Source organism: Myotis myotis, unplaced genomic scaffold (genome assembly GCF_014108235.1).
Source record: "Myotis myotis isolate mMyoMyo1 unplaced genomic scaffold, mMyoMyo1.p scaffold_m19_p_9, whole genome shotgun sequence".
Taxonomy (NCBI): domain Eukaryota; kingdom Metazoa; phylum Chordata; class Mammalia; order Chiroptera; family Vespertilionidae; genus Myotis; species Myotis myotis.
Genome location: NW_023416401.1, coordinates 61057306 through 61076034, shown reverse-complemented (window position 1 = coordinate 61076034; position 18729 = coordinate 61057306). Strand labels below are relative to the sequence as shown.

The 18729-nt window shown below is 43.7% G+C and overlaps 1 protein-coding gene across 3 annotated transcripts in view; it reads left to right on the top strand.

Moving 5' to 3' along the window:
• Positions 1–18341, top strand: part of KIF3B (kinesin family member 3B) — a 49430-nt gene extending 31089 nt beyond the window's left edge. For all 3 annotated transcript variants that reach the window (XM_036322531.1, XM_036322532.1, XM_036322533.1), the window contains 8 exons: positions 322–1781; positions 4553–4654; positions 4869–4991; positions 5098–5216; positions 9857–9970; positions 10601–10706; positions 14058–14236; positions 14908–18341. In XM_036322531.1, coding sequence (XP_036178424.1) covers positions 375–1781; positions 4553–4654; positions 4869–4991; positions 5098–5216; positions 9857–9970; positions 10601–10706; positions 14058–14236; positions 14908–15004 — 2247 coding nt within the window. In that variant the 5' untranslated portion in view covers positions 322–374 and the 3' untranslated portion in view covers positions 15005–18341. The remainder of the gene's footprint in view (positions 1–321; positions 1782–4552; positions 4655–4868; positions 4992–5097; positions 5217–9856; positions 9971–10600; positions 10707–14057; positions 14237–14907) is intronic.
• Positions 18342–18729: the final 388 nt, after the last annotated feature.

The window sequence follows — 18729 nt, the reverse complement described above, 5'->3', positions numbered from 1 at the left end:
TGGGGGGTCCCGGGTTCGATTCCGGTCAAGGGCATGTACCTGGGATGCATCCCCAGTGGGAGATGTGCAGGAGGCAGCTGATCGATGTTTCTCTCTCACCGATGTTTCTGACTCTCTATCTCTCTCCCTTCCTCTCTGTGGAAAATCAATAAAATATATTTGAAAAAAAAAAAAAAAGAAAGAAAAGTTAAAAATAAGTTAAAATAAAAGAGATCCAGCTATCAGAAGGTTAGCAAGATGAAAGTGACGTGGGTGTGAGTTGCTGTTGAGCAGCCTTCAGTGACAGCTGTACTGTCCTTACTTACTTTTGCTTTTTCCTAGGACCTTAGCATCCTGAGACATCATAGCCTTCAGGGTTGGCCTGGTCAGAGTTCATGATGTCCAAGTTGAAAAGCTCAGAGTCAGTCAGGGTGGTGGTTCGCTGCCGGCCCATGAATGGCAAGGAAAAGGCCGCTTCGTATGACAAGGTGGTAGATGTGGATGTGAAGCTGGGGCAGGTGTCTGTGAAGAACCCCAGAGGAGTGGCCCATGAAATGCCCAAGACCTTCACCTTCGATGCAGTGTATGACTGGAATGCCAAGCAGTTTGAACTCTACGATGAGACGTTCCGACCGCTTGTGGACTCCGTTCTGCAGGGTTTCAATGGGACGATTTTTGCCTATGGACAAACGGGGACTGGGAAAACCTACACCATGGAAGGAGTCCGTGGTGATCCTGAAAAAAGAGGGGTCATCCCTAACTCGTTTGATCACATCTTCACCCATATCTCTCGATCCCAGAATCAACAGTACCTGGTCAGGGCTTCTTACTTAGAGATCTACCAGGAGGAGATCCGAGATTTGCTCTCAAAGGATCAGACCAAAAGGCTTGAGCTCAAAGAGAGGCCTGACACTGGAGTGTACGTGAAAGACCTGTCTTCCTTCGTCACCAAGAGCGTGAAGGAAATAGAGCACGTGATGAATGTGGGGAACCAGAACCGTTCTGTTGGTGCTACTAACATGAATGAGCACAGTTCGCGTTCTCATGCAATTTTTGTCATCACCATCGAGTGCAGTGAGGTGGGCCTTGATGGAGAAAACCACATTCGTGTAGGGAAATTGAACCTTGTCGATCTTGCTGGCAGTGAACGGCAAGCCAAGACCGGTGCACAAGGGGAAAGACTGAAGGAAGCGACCAAGATCAACCTGTCCCTTTCAGCCTTGGGTAATGTCATCTCTGCCCTGGTGGATGGCAAAAGCACTCACATTCCATATCGGGACTCAAAGCTTACCAGGCTCCTCCAAGATTCTCTTGGTGGCAACGCTAAAACTGTGATGGTGGCCAATGTGGGGCCTGCCTCTTACAATGTAGAAGAAACTCTGACCACTCTGAGATATGCCAACCGTGCCAAAAACATTAAGAACAAGCCAAGGGTCAATGAGGACCCAAAGGATGCCCTCCTTCGAGAATTCCAGGAAGAGATTGCTCGGCTCAAGGCCCAGCTAGAAAAACGGTCCATTGGCAGGAAAAAGAGGCGAGAGAAGCGGAGGGAAGGTGGTGGCAGTGGTGGGGGTGGGGAAGACGAGGAGGACGAGGGAGAAGAGGGTGAGGAGGAAGGGGATGATAAGGATGACTACTGGCGGGAACAGCAAGAAAAGCTGGAAATTGAGAAGCGGGCCATTGTAGAGGACCACAGCTTGGTTGCAGAGGAGAAGATGAAGCTGCTGAAAGAGAAGGAGAAGAAGATGGAGGACCTGCGGCGGGAGAAGGATGCTGCCGAGATGCTGGGCGCCAAAATCAAGGTAATAGACTCCTCGTGGGCCTTCTTTTTCTTTCAGATCTTTTGTTTTTATCAAAAAAATGACATAAGGGATGATGCTTCTTTGGGTTTTGCATTCCCAGTAGCTCCATGATATCCAGTGCCCAATAAACATTTGTCGAATTGTATTGAATGAAGAAGAAGAAGGTTTTCAAATTTAGAAAATTTAAATATTGAACTCATAGTAAGAATAATTATTGCATATGTGCAAGGTATAAAAAGCAGCATTAAAACTAACACCATACTACCCTCCATCGACCCAGTGTAAGAAATAGGACAACAACCATATCTTTATGAATTCTTTGTGTCCCCTCACACCCACCAAGTAATCATTATCTTGGATTTGTTGGTTAATTTCCTTTATAGTTTCCCATATATGTATATATCTCTAACTAAAAGATAGTTTTAGTTTCGCATTGTTTTTGACTTTTATATAAATGGATTCTCACTGCTGCAATTTGCTTTTATTCACTCAGTGTTATGATAGTGAGATTTATCCACATTGATGCCTATAGCTGTGATTCATTCATTCAATATTACTGTTCTGAGAGTTGCATGGTAGTCCATTCTTCTGAGAGAGTGGGTTGTTTCCATTTTCTGCTATAAACGTTCTTGTACTTGGCTCCAGGAGAACAGGTACATACAAGAATTTCTTATCTGACACTGCTAGGTCCTAGAATATGTGCAGCTTCAACTTTACTAGATGATGACAAGTTGTTTTCTAAAGTGGCCCTGTGAATTGAAACTTCTACCAAGAACATATGAGTTCAGGTTGCTCCTCATCCTTACCAACACTTAGATTATCAGACTGTAGTTTTTTTGTATATCTAGTGAATATAAAATGGTAATTTGTGGTATATATATACTAGTGTGTGTGTGTGTGTGTGTGTGTGTGTATGTGTGTTTTAATTGATTTTTAGAGAAAGAGAAAGGGAAAGAGGGAAGAGAGAGAGAGAAACATTGAGGTAAGAGAGAAACATGAATCGGCTGTCTCCTGCACGCCCCATACTGGGGATAGAGCCCACAGCCCAGGCATGTGCCCTGACCGGGATTCAAACAGACAGCCCTTCAGTGCACAGGATGACACCTAACCAACTGAGCCACACCATCCGGGCTCATTGTGGTTTTAACATGCAGTGCAGTGGTCACACAATATACAGGATGGTTTCATCACCCCCCAAACGCTCCCTGTAGTCAGTCCCACCCCCCAACCTCCAGCTGTGCAGTTGCTGACCAGTATTCTAGAGCAAGGAGGCTCCCTGTGTTGAACCGTCTTCTGGTGGCAGTTACTGCTCCATCAGGTGCCTGGACCCTGGGCTGCCACCGGGCGTCCATGGCAGAGGAGGGTGCAGAGCTCACCCTGGAATCCTCGGGTGACCACTGCCTGACCACAAGCCAGAATTCCTCTGGCACGTTGGGTTCTAGCTCATTGGATTTATGCACACTTTTTATTTCTGCTCTAAAATGTATGCATGCTTATTTAAAAGGGACAAGTGACCTCTCTCTCCTCTCCCCTCCCCTTGCTATATGAAGCCATACTTTGTCTGTGGCTCATGGTAGCCCTAACACAGAGCTGGGTACTAATTTATTTTCAGAGACAGGGGTCCTTTCCAGGACTCTCAAGACCTGATGCGAAAATGGATTCCTGTACAACACAGTTAGGAGATGACTCGGTTTCAGGGGGCAGCTTTCTAAAGGGGTTCCACTGGTGTTCCAAACACTGCCCCACCCCCCTCACTCCTGCACTGGAGGGATAGCTGGGAGTGCCCATGTTTGATTTGCATGCTGTGTTTTAGGATCACATCTGTTATCCAGGCCCAGGAACACCTAGAGTCTCTAAACTACCTAATGTATTTAGGCAACTCTTAGAGCCAAATGTGGCCGGACTCAGCATTACTGCTCCCTTTGGGTGCCGTCAATCCCCCCGCCTCTGACTCCCGTCTCACCAGGATCTCTTGGACCCATCATCCCCTTTGCTCTCCTTCTCCACTACTGCCCTAGCCCAGGCCTGGACCCTCAGAACAGCTGCCTGGCTGGTCTCCCTGCACTTGGCCTGCCCTTCTCCAGTCATTCTCCTTGTGGCATGGAGTCATGTTTCTAAAACACAAATCTGATTGGGTACCGTCATGCTCAAAGAACATGGCCGTGTTTGCTGCAGTTCTCAGGATCACGTTTAGTTTCCCATAACAGAGCTTTGAGGTTGTTGAACTGACTGACCCCTGATTGCTTTGCCAACTTCATGTATCACCACTCCCTACCCTACCCTCTCACACAAATTTTTTTCTTGGCTGATTTCTATTTTGACTTCAGCACTCTGTCGATGTCTCTGAGACAGGAACCTTTTCCTGACTCCCTCCTAAAGCCTGAATTCTCTCCCTCCTGTGTGCCTCTCCCATTATTACTGGTTTTTTTCCTCATGACGGCTTCTGACACGTAGAGTAAGAACCTGCTTACTTGTCTGTGGCCCTCAGTGGACTCTCAGCTTTGCTATTCACACTGAAACATTTTTTGTTAAAAGAAAACTGAAGTTCGTGTATGTCTGGAGAAGACGTAGCTTCTGTATTTCCAAGGTGGCGCCCCCTCAGCCCCATCGCAGTGATGAGCAAGACACAGCTGAACACAATGTATTTTTCTCTGGAGCCCACCCGCTTTGCCTCAGTCCAGGAAGAGGGAGAGGCACCGGTAGGAGTCTCCCTCTGAGAACATACATTCTGAGGGAGACCATTCACAAGATGGATTCTACTTTTTTCTCAGGCCATGGAGAGTAAGCTGCTTGTTGGAGGAAAAAATATAGTAGATCATACCAATGAACAGCAGAAAATCCTGGAGCAAAAACGGCAGGAAATTGCAGAGCAGGTAACTTTTCATTCCTGTTTGGGGAGAATGTGGAGGGTAAGGCACATTAATGCTACCAAGCAAATATCTCTGGTATTAGACTCTTCAGAGGGAATGGAAATGAGCTGTGGTAGCCCCTTCCTAGTGGGAGACTCTGATCTGGAGCAGCCCTGCCCTGTATTCTTGTGTAGACATTGTCTCTAGGCAAGCTGATGAATTTTGGAATGTTGCTCAGAAACGTCGAGAAAGAGAAATCCAGCAACAGATGGAAAGTCGAGATGAGGAGACCTTAGAACTTAAAGAGACCTACAGCTCGTTGCAGCAAGAGGTGGACATCAAGACCAAAAAACTCAAAAAGGTATCAAAGGAACCGGGCCAGGCAGAGGTGTCTTGAGACTTGGGGGAAGGGAGAGCTCGTTGTCTGGCGGGCCACCCTCCTCATCTGCTTCTCCCCTGGGTCCCAGCTCTTCTCCAAGCTTCAGGCAGTGAAGGCGGAGATCCATGACCTCCAAGAAGAGCACATCAAGGAGCGCCAGGAGCTGGAGCAGACTCAGAATGAGCTCACCAGGGAGCTGAAACTCAAGTAAGTCCTGGGCCCTCCATGGCGCCCCCCAGCCACTTGCTGGGTTGTTGTTTGTTAAGTAAGAAACACTTCCCTGAGGACAGGGTCCCTTCTCTCCAGCTCATCTCCTGTCACTTTGTCCTCTAATGTTGAGAAAGTCACTTCTGTCTCTGGACTTCATCTGTGAAGGGAATGATTTCACCAGATGATCTCCAAGCTTCCTTCCACTCTGCTTTCCTGAAGCCTTTCAGGACTCTGGCCTCACCTTTATCTATTAATGAGAAGGAATCTTTTATTAACTAGAATTTTCTGAATGGTATAGAGAACACCCAAATACCCATCACCCAAATTCAATGATAAAGCATCTTTTGTCATCTTTCATAAAAGTATTTTTTTAAATATATTTTTTATTGATTTCAGAGAGGAAGGGAGAGGAAGAGAGAGATAGAAACATCAATGATGAGAAGGAATTATTGATTGGCTGCCTCCTGCACGTTGGACCGAGCCCGCAACCCAGGCATGTGCCCTTGACCGGAACCGAACCTGGGGCCCTTCGGTCCGCAGGCCGATGCTCTATCCCAGCCGTGGGAAAACTACGGCCCGCAGGCTGGATCCGGCCCGTTTGAAATGAATAAAACTAAAAAAAAAAAGACCGTACCCTTTTATGTAATGATGTTTACTTTGAATTTATATGAGTTCACACAAACACTCCATCCATGCTTTTGTTCTGGCCCTCTGGTCCAGTTTAAGAACCCATTGTGGCCCTCGAGTCAAAAAGTTTGCCCACCCCTGCTCTATCCACAGAGCCAAACGAGGCAGGGCCATAAAAGTATTTTAAAGCAAACCTTACCTCATGTTATGTCACTCCTGCATACTTATATGACCACAGTGCAATTTTTAAAAAGCTTTCTTGAAGTATAATTCACATACTTTACAGTTCACCTATTTAAAGTATACAAGTGAGTTTTTAAAAACTATATATTTACCCCGGCCAGGTAGCTCAGTTGGTTAGAGCATTGTCCCTATATGACAAAGTTGTGGGTTTCAGTCCCCAGTCAGGGCACATACAAGAAGCAACCGATGAATGCATTAATGAGTGGAACAACAAATTGATATTTCTCTCTCTTGCTCTCCCTCTCTCTCCTCTCTCTGCTTCCTTCACTCTTTTGCTCCCTTCCTCTCTCAAATTAATTATATATTTAGCCTGGTCAGTGTGGTTCAGTGGTTGAGCATCGACCCAGGCACCAAGAGGTCACTGGTTCGATTCCTGGTCAGGGCACATGTCTGGGTTGCAGCTCAATCCCCAGTAGGGGGCATGCAGGAGGCAGCCAGTCGATGTTTCTCTCTCATTGATGTTTCTGTCTCTCTCCCTCTCTTTTCCTCTCTCTCTAAAAAAAATATATCAATCACCATATATATATATATATATATTTTTTTTTAATTGATTTCAGAGAGAGAGGAAGGGAGAGGGAGAAAGAAGAAACATTGATGTGAGAGAGAAACATCGACTGGTTGTGTCATGCATACAACATGACTGGGAATCAAACCGGTGACCTTTCTGGGTTTTTTTTTTTAATATATATATATAAAAATATATTTTTATTGATTTCAGAGAGGTAGGGAGAGGGAAAGAGAGAAACATTAATGATGAGAGAGAGTCATTGATTGGCTGCCTCCTGCATGCCCCACACTGGGGATCGAGCCCGCAACCTGGGTATGTGCCCTGACTGGGAATTGAACCATGACCTTCTAGTTCATAGGCTGATGCTCAACCACTGAACCACGTCAGCCAGGCCCAAACCGGTGACCTTTCGATGCATGGGAAAATGTTCAACCAACTGAGCCACACTGGCCAGGGCCATTTCCGTATAAATTTTAAGATCAGCTTGTCAATTTCTGAAAAAAAAGCCAGCTGTAATTGTAATAGGGACTGTGTTGAATCTGTAGATCAATTTGGAAAACATTGTCATCTTATCAATATTGTGTTCTGACCCATGAATATAGGATATCTTTCTGTTTATTTAGAATTTCTTTTTCTGTCAAAAATGTTTTATAGTTTTCAGTGCACAACTACTTGCACTTCTTTTGTTAAATTTAAACCTAAATATTCTATTTTTGATGCTATTTATATGGAATTGTTTTTTTAATTTTCTTTTGGTACTACTGTTGATTTTTTATAGAACATATTGTCTTTCCACCTATCAAAATCAACATTAAGTTTCTTAGTATTTTCTCATACTCTGTCCATATTCAGATATTCTCAGTTTGTTCATATTCAGATCTATATGTGGACCACATATTGCATTTGGTAATTATGTCTCTTAACTTTATTTTAATGTGGAGCAATCCATTTCTCTGTTAAGAACTTATCTTCTAGCCCTGAGCAGTTTGGTTCAGTTTGGATAGAACGTCGGGCAATGGACTGAAAGGTCCCGGATTTGATTCCGGTCGAGGGCATGTACCTTGGTTGCAGGCTCGATCCCCAGTGTGGGGCGTGCAGGAGGCAGCTAGCTGATCAATGTTTCTCTCTAATCGATGTTTCTAACCCTCTATCCATCTCCCTTCCTCTCTGTAAAAAATCAATAAAAATCTATTTTTTTAAAAAAGAACTTATCTTCTAGTTAACTTGTTGAAAAAGTTGGGTCAGGTAGCCTCTAGAAAAATCTCACATTCTAGATTTGTTGGTCTGCTTCTTCATAGAGTTGTCTAATTTGTGTCTCTGTCTCCCCTTTTTTCCTTTAACTGAAAGCTAGCGCTGAAACACTGGTTCTCAACATAGAAATCATCTCAGGAGTTTGTAAAGTAATGATTCTTGGGCCCCACCCCAGAGATTTTTATTTCATTGCTCTGGGGCAGGGTCCTTAAACTTTAGCAGGCACCGAATCATCTGAAGGGCTTGTTAAACACAGGTGGCTGGGCCCCATACCCAGAGAGCTTGATTCGGTGTCTGGCGTGGGGCCTGAGAATTTTCCTTTCTAACAAGGTCTAGTCGTTGCTCCTCCTGGTTCAGTGAACATACTTTGAGAACCATTGATTTGTCATAGATCTGGGCAAGATGTGTTCAGAACTCTCTAAATGATATTAATGTGCAGCTTGGCTTGAAAACCATTGACCTAATAGTTTCAACCAATAATGATCTTTGTCTGGATCTTTTATTTCATTAGGACTTACAAAATGATGTTTTTCTGTATCAGTCCTTCCACAGCATTAGCTGGAATTTTTCTTTAAAGAAGAACTTTTCAAAGGGATTATTTTAACAACCACGTTTTAAATTTTAAAAGAAGCCCTTAAAATTAAATGAGTGGCCTTGGCCAATGTGGCTCAGTTGGTTACAGTGTCATCCCATACACCGAAAGGTGGCAGGTTAGATTCCCCTAAGGACACATGCCCAAGTTGCTGGTTCGATCCCAGTCGGAGTGTACAGTAGGCAACTGATTGATGTTTCTTTTTCACATCAATGTTTCTCTCTCTCTCTCTCTCTCTCTCTCTCTCTCTCTCTCTCTCTCCCTCTCCCTCTCTCCCTCTCTCCCTCTCTCCCTCTCTCCCTTCCTCTAAGATCACTTTTTTTTATAAAGGGTTGAAATTAAAAAATATTAAATGTATGTATCAGTCCTCTTTCTAGGTATGCACACCTGGAAAAGAGATCAGAACAAAATATGCCAAAATATTAATAATAGCTATTTCTGGATAGTGAAATTATGTGTAATGATATTTTTTCAAAATTTCTAATGTGTAAATAGGCCCTTTAAAATCAGAAAAACAAACAAATATATGTTGTGAAAAATAATTTCTTAAATGTCAAGTAAAATGAAGAGAAAATTTCATCTCTCCAGAATACTATATTTTTTCCTTAATGAAGGCATTTTTAGCTTTTCTTTTGAATAAACAGTGAGTCAATCTGTTTTTTACACCCAGTACCCTTCACCTCTGGTGTTTGTTGTGCGTCCCTCTCACATTAACACCCCTTTGGCATTGTTCTGTCCTGAGGCTCTGAAAGAGTGAATGCAGAAATGTGGCAGGAGACAGTCATCATCACCATGGTGAGACAACCCAGTGGTCTCCTCTTTCATGTTTGCCATGTTCCCTGGATGCTTCTGACACAAACTCTTCTCAGGAATGGCTCTCATTCTGAGAAGTCTAAGGGACTGAAATATTTGGTCCTACTCTTTGTCCTAGTGATTAGAATGTGAAATTTTCCATCTCTGGCAACAATCCAGGGGATTGGAGGAAGCAGTTTAATTTCTAATCTGTTTTCAGCATGTTGGAAGTTAATGAGCTGGGTTAGCAGTACCAGTGTTCCTCCAAAAGGTACTTCAAATAGCACAGGTTCACTCTAGTGTAGTCCAGGTATCATCTCCCTCTTCAGTTCTTTCAGCTCCTCAAGCTGCTTCTCCTTATTCCTCGGGCAGACCACTGTCAGCACCTGTCATACCTAAGAGTGCTGTACCGTTCGTTACCTCTCTGTCTCAGGCAGGGACCAAGTGTCATTCATGTCTGGCCCCAGTTCTTTGTATGATGGCAGGTTCATGATACCTGCTTAGTGAATGTTTGCTGAGTAACCTGACTTATCTAATTACTCACTACACATGGGACCAGATAGCGAACCCTCCATCTGTATTCTTTCTCTATTTGTATTCACCCCTCTATGTGTGCTCTTACAGGCATCTTATTATAGAAAACTTTATCCCTCTGGAAGAAAAAAGTAAAATTATGAATAGATCCTTCTTTGATGAAGAGGAAGATCATTGGAAATTACATCCTATAACCAGACTGGAGTAAGTACTATTGACTTTAAGTAGACTTTAAGGTGGGCAGGAGGGAAGGAATGTTGGCAAGCTGGACTTGGCCAGAGAGGTATGGTAAGAACACAGTTTCATTCATTTAAAGTTGGAACCAGCTGCATCTCTGCTTTTGTGATGGCCATAGTTCCACAAGATAAAAGTTTGATGAGTACGGTATTAGAACTGGGAGACTTTGTCACAGTGAACTAATGACCTTTCCTGAGTTCCTCATTTCAGCTTCCCCAGCTGTCAAGTGAAGCAAGATAGGCCAGATGAGGGGCAATAGGCAGGTGTGATCTTGTGTGTCAGTCTGACACCGTTTTGAGAAGGACTCTCAGTATAAGTCTGGGTCCTGCTGGAAAAATGGAAGATGTCTGCCAAGGACACAGGGGTGGGGAGTGTTGACAGCTATGTTTCATGCCTACCATCTCAGACGGCAACTCAAGCAGAAAGTAGAAGCAGCTCCTGTGTCATTTCCATGTCAGCCTTCAATCCAGGGAGTCACTTGCTTCAGGTTCTCGTTAAGCAGGCTCAGAGTCTTCTGAGTGCTGGCTCCACAGTACCGATCCTGGGGCTGTGGACCACACGCCAGCCAGGCCTTTAACCACTGCAGTGCATTTCCAGGAATCAGCAGATGATGAAGCGGCCCGTCTCAGCTGTGGGATATAAGAGACCATTGAGCCAGCACGCAAGAATGTCCATGATGATTCGTCCAGAGGCCCGATACAGGGTGAGAAGATTGTTCTTATCTTCCTTTCCGCTCTCTTTTAGAGGAGTTTAGGCACCGTTCTGCAAAGTCACAGAGTTTTCATCCTGACTCTTTCCGGAGGCACCTGAGGAAATTTATATTAATGTAACAACATTTTAAAAATATATTTTTTTATTGATTTCAGAGAGGACTAGAGAGGGAGAGAGAGATAGAAACATCAATGATGAGAGAGAATCATTGATTAGCTGCCTCTTGCACACCCCACAGTGGGGATCAAGCCCACAAACGGGGCATATGCCCTAACTGGGAATCAAATTGTGACCTCCTGGTTCATAGGTAGTGCTCAATCACTGAGCCATGCTGGCTGGGCTTAATATAGCAATTTTAACAAATAACAAATAACAAATAATTATAAATAAAAAGGTAAAATAGAACGAGATTTAGAAAATCAGGACTAGGGAAGGAGGAGAGTATAAGCATCCTGTCCATAATGGCCAATAAATATTAACGATAAGTTGTTTTTTTTTTTAATATATATTTTATTGATTTTTTACAGAGAGGAAGGGAGAGAGATAGTTAGAAACATCCATGAGAGAGAATCATCGATCAGCTGCCTCCTGCACATCTCCTATTGGGGATATGCCCGCAACCCAGGTACATGCCCTTGACCGGAATCGAACCTGGGACCTCTCAGTCCGCAGGCCGACGCTCTATCCACTGAGCCAAACCGGTTTCGGCAATGATAAGTTTTTAAATGGCTCTGTGGGCCCAGTTGGTGTGGCTCAGTGGTTGAGCATAGATCCATGAATCAGGTGGTCATGGTTTGGTTCTGGGTTGGGGCACATGCCCTCGTTATGGGCTAGATCACCAGTAGGGGGGTGTGCAGGAGGTAGCTAATCAATGATTCTCATCATTGATGGTTTCTATCTCTCTTTCTCCCTCTCTCTGAAATCAATAAAAAATAAAAACAAAACAAACAAACAAAAAAATTTAAAATGGCTCTGTGAAGCTATAGCCGGTTTGGCTCAGTGAATAGTGCATCAGCCTGCGGACCGAAGGGTCCCAGGTTCGATTCTGGTCAAGGGCACATTGGTTGCAGGCTTCTCTCCCTGGCCCGGGACCGTGGTTGGGGCCTGTGCAGGAGGGAACCAATCAATGTTTTTCTCTCACATCAATGTTTCTCTCTGTCTTTCCCTATCTCTTCCACTCTCTAAAAAGTCAGTGGAGCCCTAACCGGTTTGGCTCAGTGGATAGAGCGTCAGCCTGCAGACTGAAGGGTCCCAGGTTCAATTCCGGTCAAGGGCATGTACTTTGGTTGCGGGCACATCCCCAGTAGGGAGTGTGCAGGAGGTAGCTAAATCCATGTTTCTCTCTCATCGATGTTTCTAACTATCCCTCTCCCTTCCTCTCTGTAAAAAATCAATAAAATATATATATTTTTAAAAATCAGTGGAAAAAATATCCTCAGGTGCGGATTAACAAAAATGGCTCTTTGGGAAGACTGGGAAGAACGTTGGTGTCAGTGATAGGAGATGGAGATGTGTTAAAGAAGTTACGGTACTTCCATTTAACATAATGTGGGTCAGTCAGGAAGTAATTGAAAGTGCCACAATGAAGACCTGTTTAATGACCCAAACATATAATAATACTGAATGAGCTATTTATAAGCATTTGCTGTGTGCCAGGCATTCTATTCAGTGCTTTATTGCCTTCTGTACTAAACCCTCCCACCTACTCTATGCAGTAGTCCTTAGTAGGCAGCTGGTAAGTGGAGGAACCAGGAGACATGATGTATTGTTAAGTTATAAAACAATTGGTTCTGCAAGTGTATATATGAATAAAAAAATCTGGGACAAAATATATCAAAATGTGAACTGGTTATCCCTGGTTATTAGAAATACACTCAATTTAAATTTTCTTCTTTTTGCTAATCTGTATTTTATAACTATCTGTGGGGAACCTGTATAATTTTGATAATGAAAGGTTTTTATTTAAAATATATTTGAGTCTCCCTTGGCAGCCAGAGTGAAACAGATTAGAATTAGTTAGCTCCTCAGGTGCTGCCTTCCTGGCACTGAGTTATTTAAAATAAAACAAAAGCAAAAAAGATGTATTGGATGGAGTTTTATATAGTGGAAGATGAGTAATGTGTCAGACAGAGTCCTCAGAAGCATTTTTATAACAGTTTCAGAGGGTGCATATCTTGCCGGTTATTTCATGTCTTAAGCCAAAAACATGCTTTTAAAGCCTACAAATCAAATATGTAGATTTCCAGGGGGCAAACCTGATCCAAAGGTAGAATTTAAAGCTGTGGCATGCAGGTGTTTTTAGCAATAGACCCAATCCATTAAGAGAAATTTTAAGCAGTATCTCAGTATATAAAATTGCGAAGTAAAGCCACTCCCTCTCTTCACCTTCTCCTCCCAGTGACCCCTCCTACCCGCTCTGGAGTGCTGGGGCCTGAACTCTGCTGAGTGGGAGGAGCTGGAGGACAGGATGTGTAACCTGGGCGCTCTTCTGATATGCATTTGCCTCGGTATGGGGGAGCTCAGAAAAGGCCCACCACCGGGTAGCAAGTGAAGAAATCCCTCCACAAGGCCAATTATGAAGCGGGCCCTGACTGATTATTCTTTTTATTATTTATTTATTTTTCCAAACTGATTTTTCAAATGTGGTTACATGCACATACACTACCACACACACCCTCCACACACATACACCATCCCTGCCCTCTCCCCTTAGCAACCAAGACATTCATCAAAGCTGCCTTAGGTGGTGAGATTATTGGCGATTACTGTGTTCTTCTTTATACCTTTTTGTATTTTTTACATTGTCTTCAACAAATGGGTTTTACTTAATTTATTATTATTCCCCTTAGGCAGTGATGGCGAACCTATGACACGCGTGTCAGAGGTGACACGCGAACTCATTTTTTTGGTTGATTTTTCTTTGTTAAATGGCATTTAAATATATAAAATAAATATCAAAAATATAAATCTTTGTTTTACTATGGTTGCAAATATCAAAAAATGTCTATATGTGACACGGCACCAGAGTTAAGTTAGGGTTTTTCAAAATGCTGACACGCCGAGCTCAAAAGGTTCGCCGTCACTGCCTTAGGGTATAATACATGTTCATTGTTTAAAAAAAATTTTTTTTAAGGAAAATAGTGAAAAGCCTATAGAAGAAAATAAAAAGCATCTAATCCCACCAGGAAAAATGTTATAAAACTACATCACTTCTAGGCAGGAACTTGGTAGGCTCTGAGTAGCAAGCAATTTGCAGTTCTGCTTTTGGAGGGGGTCTACTTTGCTTGTACTCTCTGTGTCTGATTGGAAACCAACCTTGCTGGTTATGGCTGTGCTTCTGCAGGCAGAAAACATTGTGCTGCTAGAGCTGGACATGCCCAGCCGGACCACCAGGGACTATGAGGGCCCCGCCATTGCCCCCAAAGTCCAGGCGGCATTGGATGCGGCTCTGCAGGACGAAGATGAAATACAGGTGGATGCATCATCCTTTGAAAGTACTGCAAATAAGAAATCCAAGACCAGGTAAGTGGCTCTTGATGACCTATGTTTAGACAAGGACAAATGAAAGTCGAGGGTGGCAAGAGTGCTTGTTTATCCTAAAATGCTTTACAGGATACACCAGAAAATAATGCCATATTACTCCTGGGTTTATTCACTTATTACACAAATATTTATGGTTCAGGCATTATGCCAGGTAGACTGAATACCAGAATGCCGAATGTGCCTGGCTCCTAGTATAAGGAGCGTGTGTTCTAGTGAAACAGGGGACAGTTCTTTGGTCCCCACCAGGTACCAGGGACTTAATTGGTGCTAAATTAGAAATTCTACCATATTAAATTCTGGATTAGAAGTTTAAGGAAACAACTGGGTGTAAAACCAAAAATGGAAGAAATTCTACCTGGAAACTTAATATTTTTTGCCACTTTGGAGAAGACAGTCAAGATTTGATTTAAATGGAGGAACAATGGCTGAGAATCAGAGTCCCTTCTCTGAGGTTTCACTCTTGGTTGGCAGGTTGTGTTGGCCATGTGCAGAGGGTTGGGCTATGCCATTCTCATGCTTTTACAGCTGAAAGGCCATTGATGAAAGAGCACCTGGAAATGTTAATGGCACTTGGTGGGAAAGGAGTCTGACCTGTGCTGGTGACAGAGATGGGACATTTAATAATGTGAATATGTGCTTGACTTTTGCAGGCCTAAAAGCGGAAGGAAGTCGGGATCTTCCTCTTCTTCCTCAGGAACCCCTGCATCTCAGCTTTATCCACAGTCTCGGGGGCTGGTTCCAAAGTAAAGCCAGTTCCTGCTCTCCTGGGGTTTAAACAGCATTTGCCTTCTGAGAAAAGAGATGAGCAAATACCTGCAGAGAGGACTCCAGCCCAAACTCAGAACATTCCCCTGGGGAGAAGCGATGGCCTCTTTGCAGATTAACCAACTCAATCTGGCTGAAAGGTGCTGGTCCTAACCTGGCATTCAGCTCCTCTGGGCAACGTCCCTTAACTAGCATCTCAGATATGCATGGGTAAGGTAACGTGCGATAGTCGCAGTGGAAAGCAAGAGGATGACCAGTGACCTTGCTTCCCTTCTCCCTTGCCTTCTCTCCCTTCCTTTCCCTTCCCTTCTCCTCTCTCCTTTTCTAGCCTGTTCTTTACACTGGGCTCCCTTCTTGCTGAACAATAGGGCAGAATCAGGAGTCACCTTAGCAGGACCAAGTCTTTAGAGCCTCAGGATAAAATAACAGTGAGGTTGAAAAGTGGAAGCCCTAGAACTTGAACACATGCTTGTTCTTGTAGGTTGAAAAAAATCTCCTTTGGATCCAAACCCCAGTGGGCATGATCCATGCTCCTCAGTAAGAAGGGGATCTATCTTTGGGATCTGCTGAATGAGGAAATGTTTTCCAAGGAAGCTACCAATTTCACTCCTGAGGGATTAATGTTGGAAGCAGCAGAAATCACATTCCCTTTGCCTCCTTGGAGAGTTTAGAGAAACAGCTTCTTTAAAAACCTCAAAACCATGACCATCCTGTCAAAGACATAAATCTGTAAGCTGATGCCATGTCCATACACCGTGTCATTTTACTCGTCATTTGTCACCATCTTTAGCCAAGCGTGTGTACTCTGAGCATCCTTCCTAGGCCCATCTCCTCCTGGGCATGCTCTACAGAGGGCCTGTTTGTGGGAGAAGGGAGGCTGGCTCTGCCTTCTCTGTTTGGACATAAGTAGGGGGAATGAGACATATGGTGGCACTTTTGAATTCCCCACTTTGTCCCATATTTACGGAGAGAGCATAAGGGTGCTAGGCAGATGCAGAGACAGAGACATGAGGCTCAGTGCAGTGTGAAGGGAAGACAAAGGTGGGAGCAAATGAACCTGCCTGCCTTCAGCTGAAACTCACCAAACCCTAGGATGGCGGCTCTCCCAGGCAGAACCTAAAGGGTGGCTAGGAGGTGCTGTGTGATTGCATAGGTTCAGAGGGGAGTTAGAAGTTCCCCGTTTACATATACTAGTTTGGTTTATAAGTTTTAGTTCTTTGTATTATTGAAATTCAAAGCTTCATTTTAAGTTGGTCATTAGGTGAATGTTACTCCTTTTTCCCCCAAGAGAAACTCATAAGTGTGTGTGGATGTGCAAGCACAGTGGTGCCTGTGTTCTTTGAGTGTGTCCATGTGTGTCTGTAAGAGAAAGATAGAGACCAAGAACTTGCCCGGTTTTAGAAATACACTAATGTACAGTTGTTGCCTTTGTCTGTATTAAAGGCCCATTGAATGACTAATCCAGTTGGAAGCACTCCCATGTGGGTGTCTGAGTCCACGAGCCCAGCCTGGGGGCAGTGTGAGTCCCCAGGTCTGCCCCCCTGGTGTACCTTGCTGGCATGGTGCCTCAGGAAGGTGGCGACTCAGGTGGGCCTTGAGTTATATTTTTACTCAGCTGCTCAGTCCCCAGGGCACGTTTCTGGATCAGAACCTGTGGGAAAGAGGAGGTACCAAGTGCAATGTCACAGCATTCTACAAATGGAGATCTGTCATCTGGCAGCTTATCTCCTTTTTAGTTACTATTCTTTCTGAACCCAGGGTCCTTTTCAGTAATTCCCAGAACCTGATGGAGACTTCCCTCATCTTCCTTGGGATCAAACCCTGCTTCTCTCTTATTTACTAAGACTTTACCAGTTTGAATAGGAACCACATGACCAGGTGGTAACTTAAGATGGTTTTCTGCCAGTTATACCTGTCTCTTGCCCCTCATTTTTTCAAAGCTAGTATGAATTCTATAGGCTGAAAATATTCATCTGGCAAGTTTGAGAATTGAACACTGCAGATAACACGATACCTTAATACTGATGTCTCAAGGTGGCTATTCTGATCAAGGGTGGTTGCGTGACCATAGAGCTTTTCTAAGAAGGCAAAAGAAAGCTAAGTTGACAAGCAGGGCTAGTGAAACAACTTGCCTTGTACTCTCCTGATGGTCTGTGAACAAAGTAGAGGAACGCCTGAGTGGAGGTGAAGCTGTCGCTTCCCAAGCAGTCTCGGTGCTTTTCTTCTCTCACAGTGGATCCGATAAATATTTGAATAGAGCAGATAGCAGAACATAAACTGCTGTGTTGGGCTCTGAATTGAGCCAAATGTGTGGAGGACCTCCCAGGCCCACTGAGGGACCAGGTTTCCTGTCTGTAGTCATGCTAGAATGTTCCAAGCCATCTGAGGGCCAGCAGCAGTTAGTGAAGTCTGGAAGCCAACCTAACGCTAAGAAGATCATCTGAGAGAAGGAGTTTGAGACTGTGTGTGCAACCCTCCTCAGGCGCCTTTTTGCTCTGATCAGTAGGAATGTATCTGGCTTTATATTTTAAAGTCACCTGTCGCCCAGACCCCTGGATCCAGAACCCAAGGCCAGAAATCATAGGCATGAAGCACTTTCTTAAGACTGACTTAACGTTGGATTGTTCCCTATCGAATGCCTGCCTGCATGCTGCTTGAATTGCACCACCCCACCTCCATGACCAAGGGCATCAGAGTTCTGCAGCTCAGGCGTGGGCCCTGGGCTGCTCTCTGCTTTTCCTGTCTGACTCTTGTAAGTCCTCCCTCACTGAATGTAAAATTGTTGCCAAGTTGCTGAGAAGTGTCAATTCCGTTAACATGGGATATCAGTTCTGCCTCACATTTCCCACTAGAGGTCAAGGCTCACTGCAAGTAACACCTTGGGCCATCTGAACACCATCAGTGGACGAAAATGGGGCTATTAATATACTCTAAAAGCCATAATCAAAATGCTCAGAGGGAACTGGATAAGAACAGTGGGCCTGGCTATTGTCTATCTCACAAGGTTTTGTCTTGTACTGTTCAGAAATCTGCCACCTTTCTCCTTGCCCTTGTTTCTTGAATGAAATGCTTTTGAGGTTATTTATGAAATGAGTAATCCTGGTGCAGGAAGGAGGCAGTGGGCTTTATGGCTCTTTAGAGTTAATATAGATCTTGACCTTCTCTTTGGCTACCTTTAGACAAAGAACATGCCAATACTTGGGGCTCTAAGTTTTACAATTGATATTTATTTGTATCATCTCTTTGTCTAGGAATGTAAAAGTGATTCTAAACTAAGATGTGTAATAAAAATCAATCAGATTTATTGTACCTACAAAAAGGTGTCCTCATAAATGACTAACGTTTTTGAAAATGATATGCCTGTGGCTGATACACTGTCACTTTCTTTAAACATTTTAATTTTTCTAGTGAAAAGAGGGTGGGAGTGGAAATGAAGATTGAGTTGGAGTGCTGGTATTTAAAAAATAGAGCAACAAGATAAAGGGACATAAAATGAAGCAAGACAAAGTGACAAGTAAGTGCTTCTCATGTTTTTCCAAGGAGGGTCCTGAGGCCAGCCTAGGCAACAGCCATGACATGTCTTTAAATTTCTTTAAATGTATTACATATTATACTTTAAAATATGTGGGGGGTTTTTTTACACAAAAATATTTTTTGTTATTTACCATCAGGAAAAAAAAGAAATACCAGAAATGGGCCATATGTTG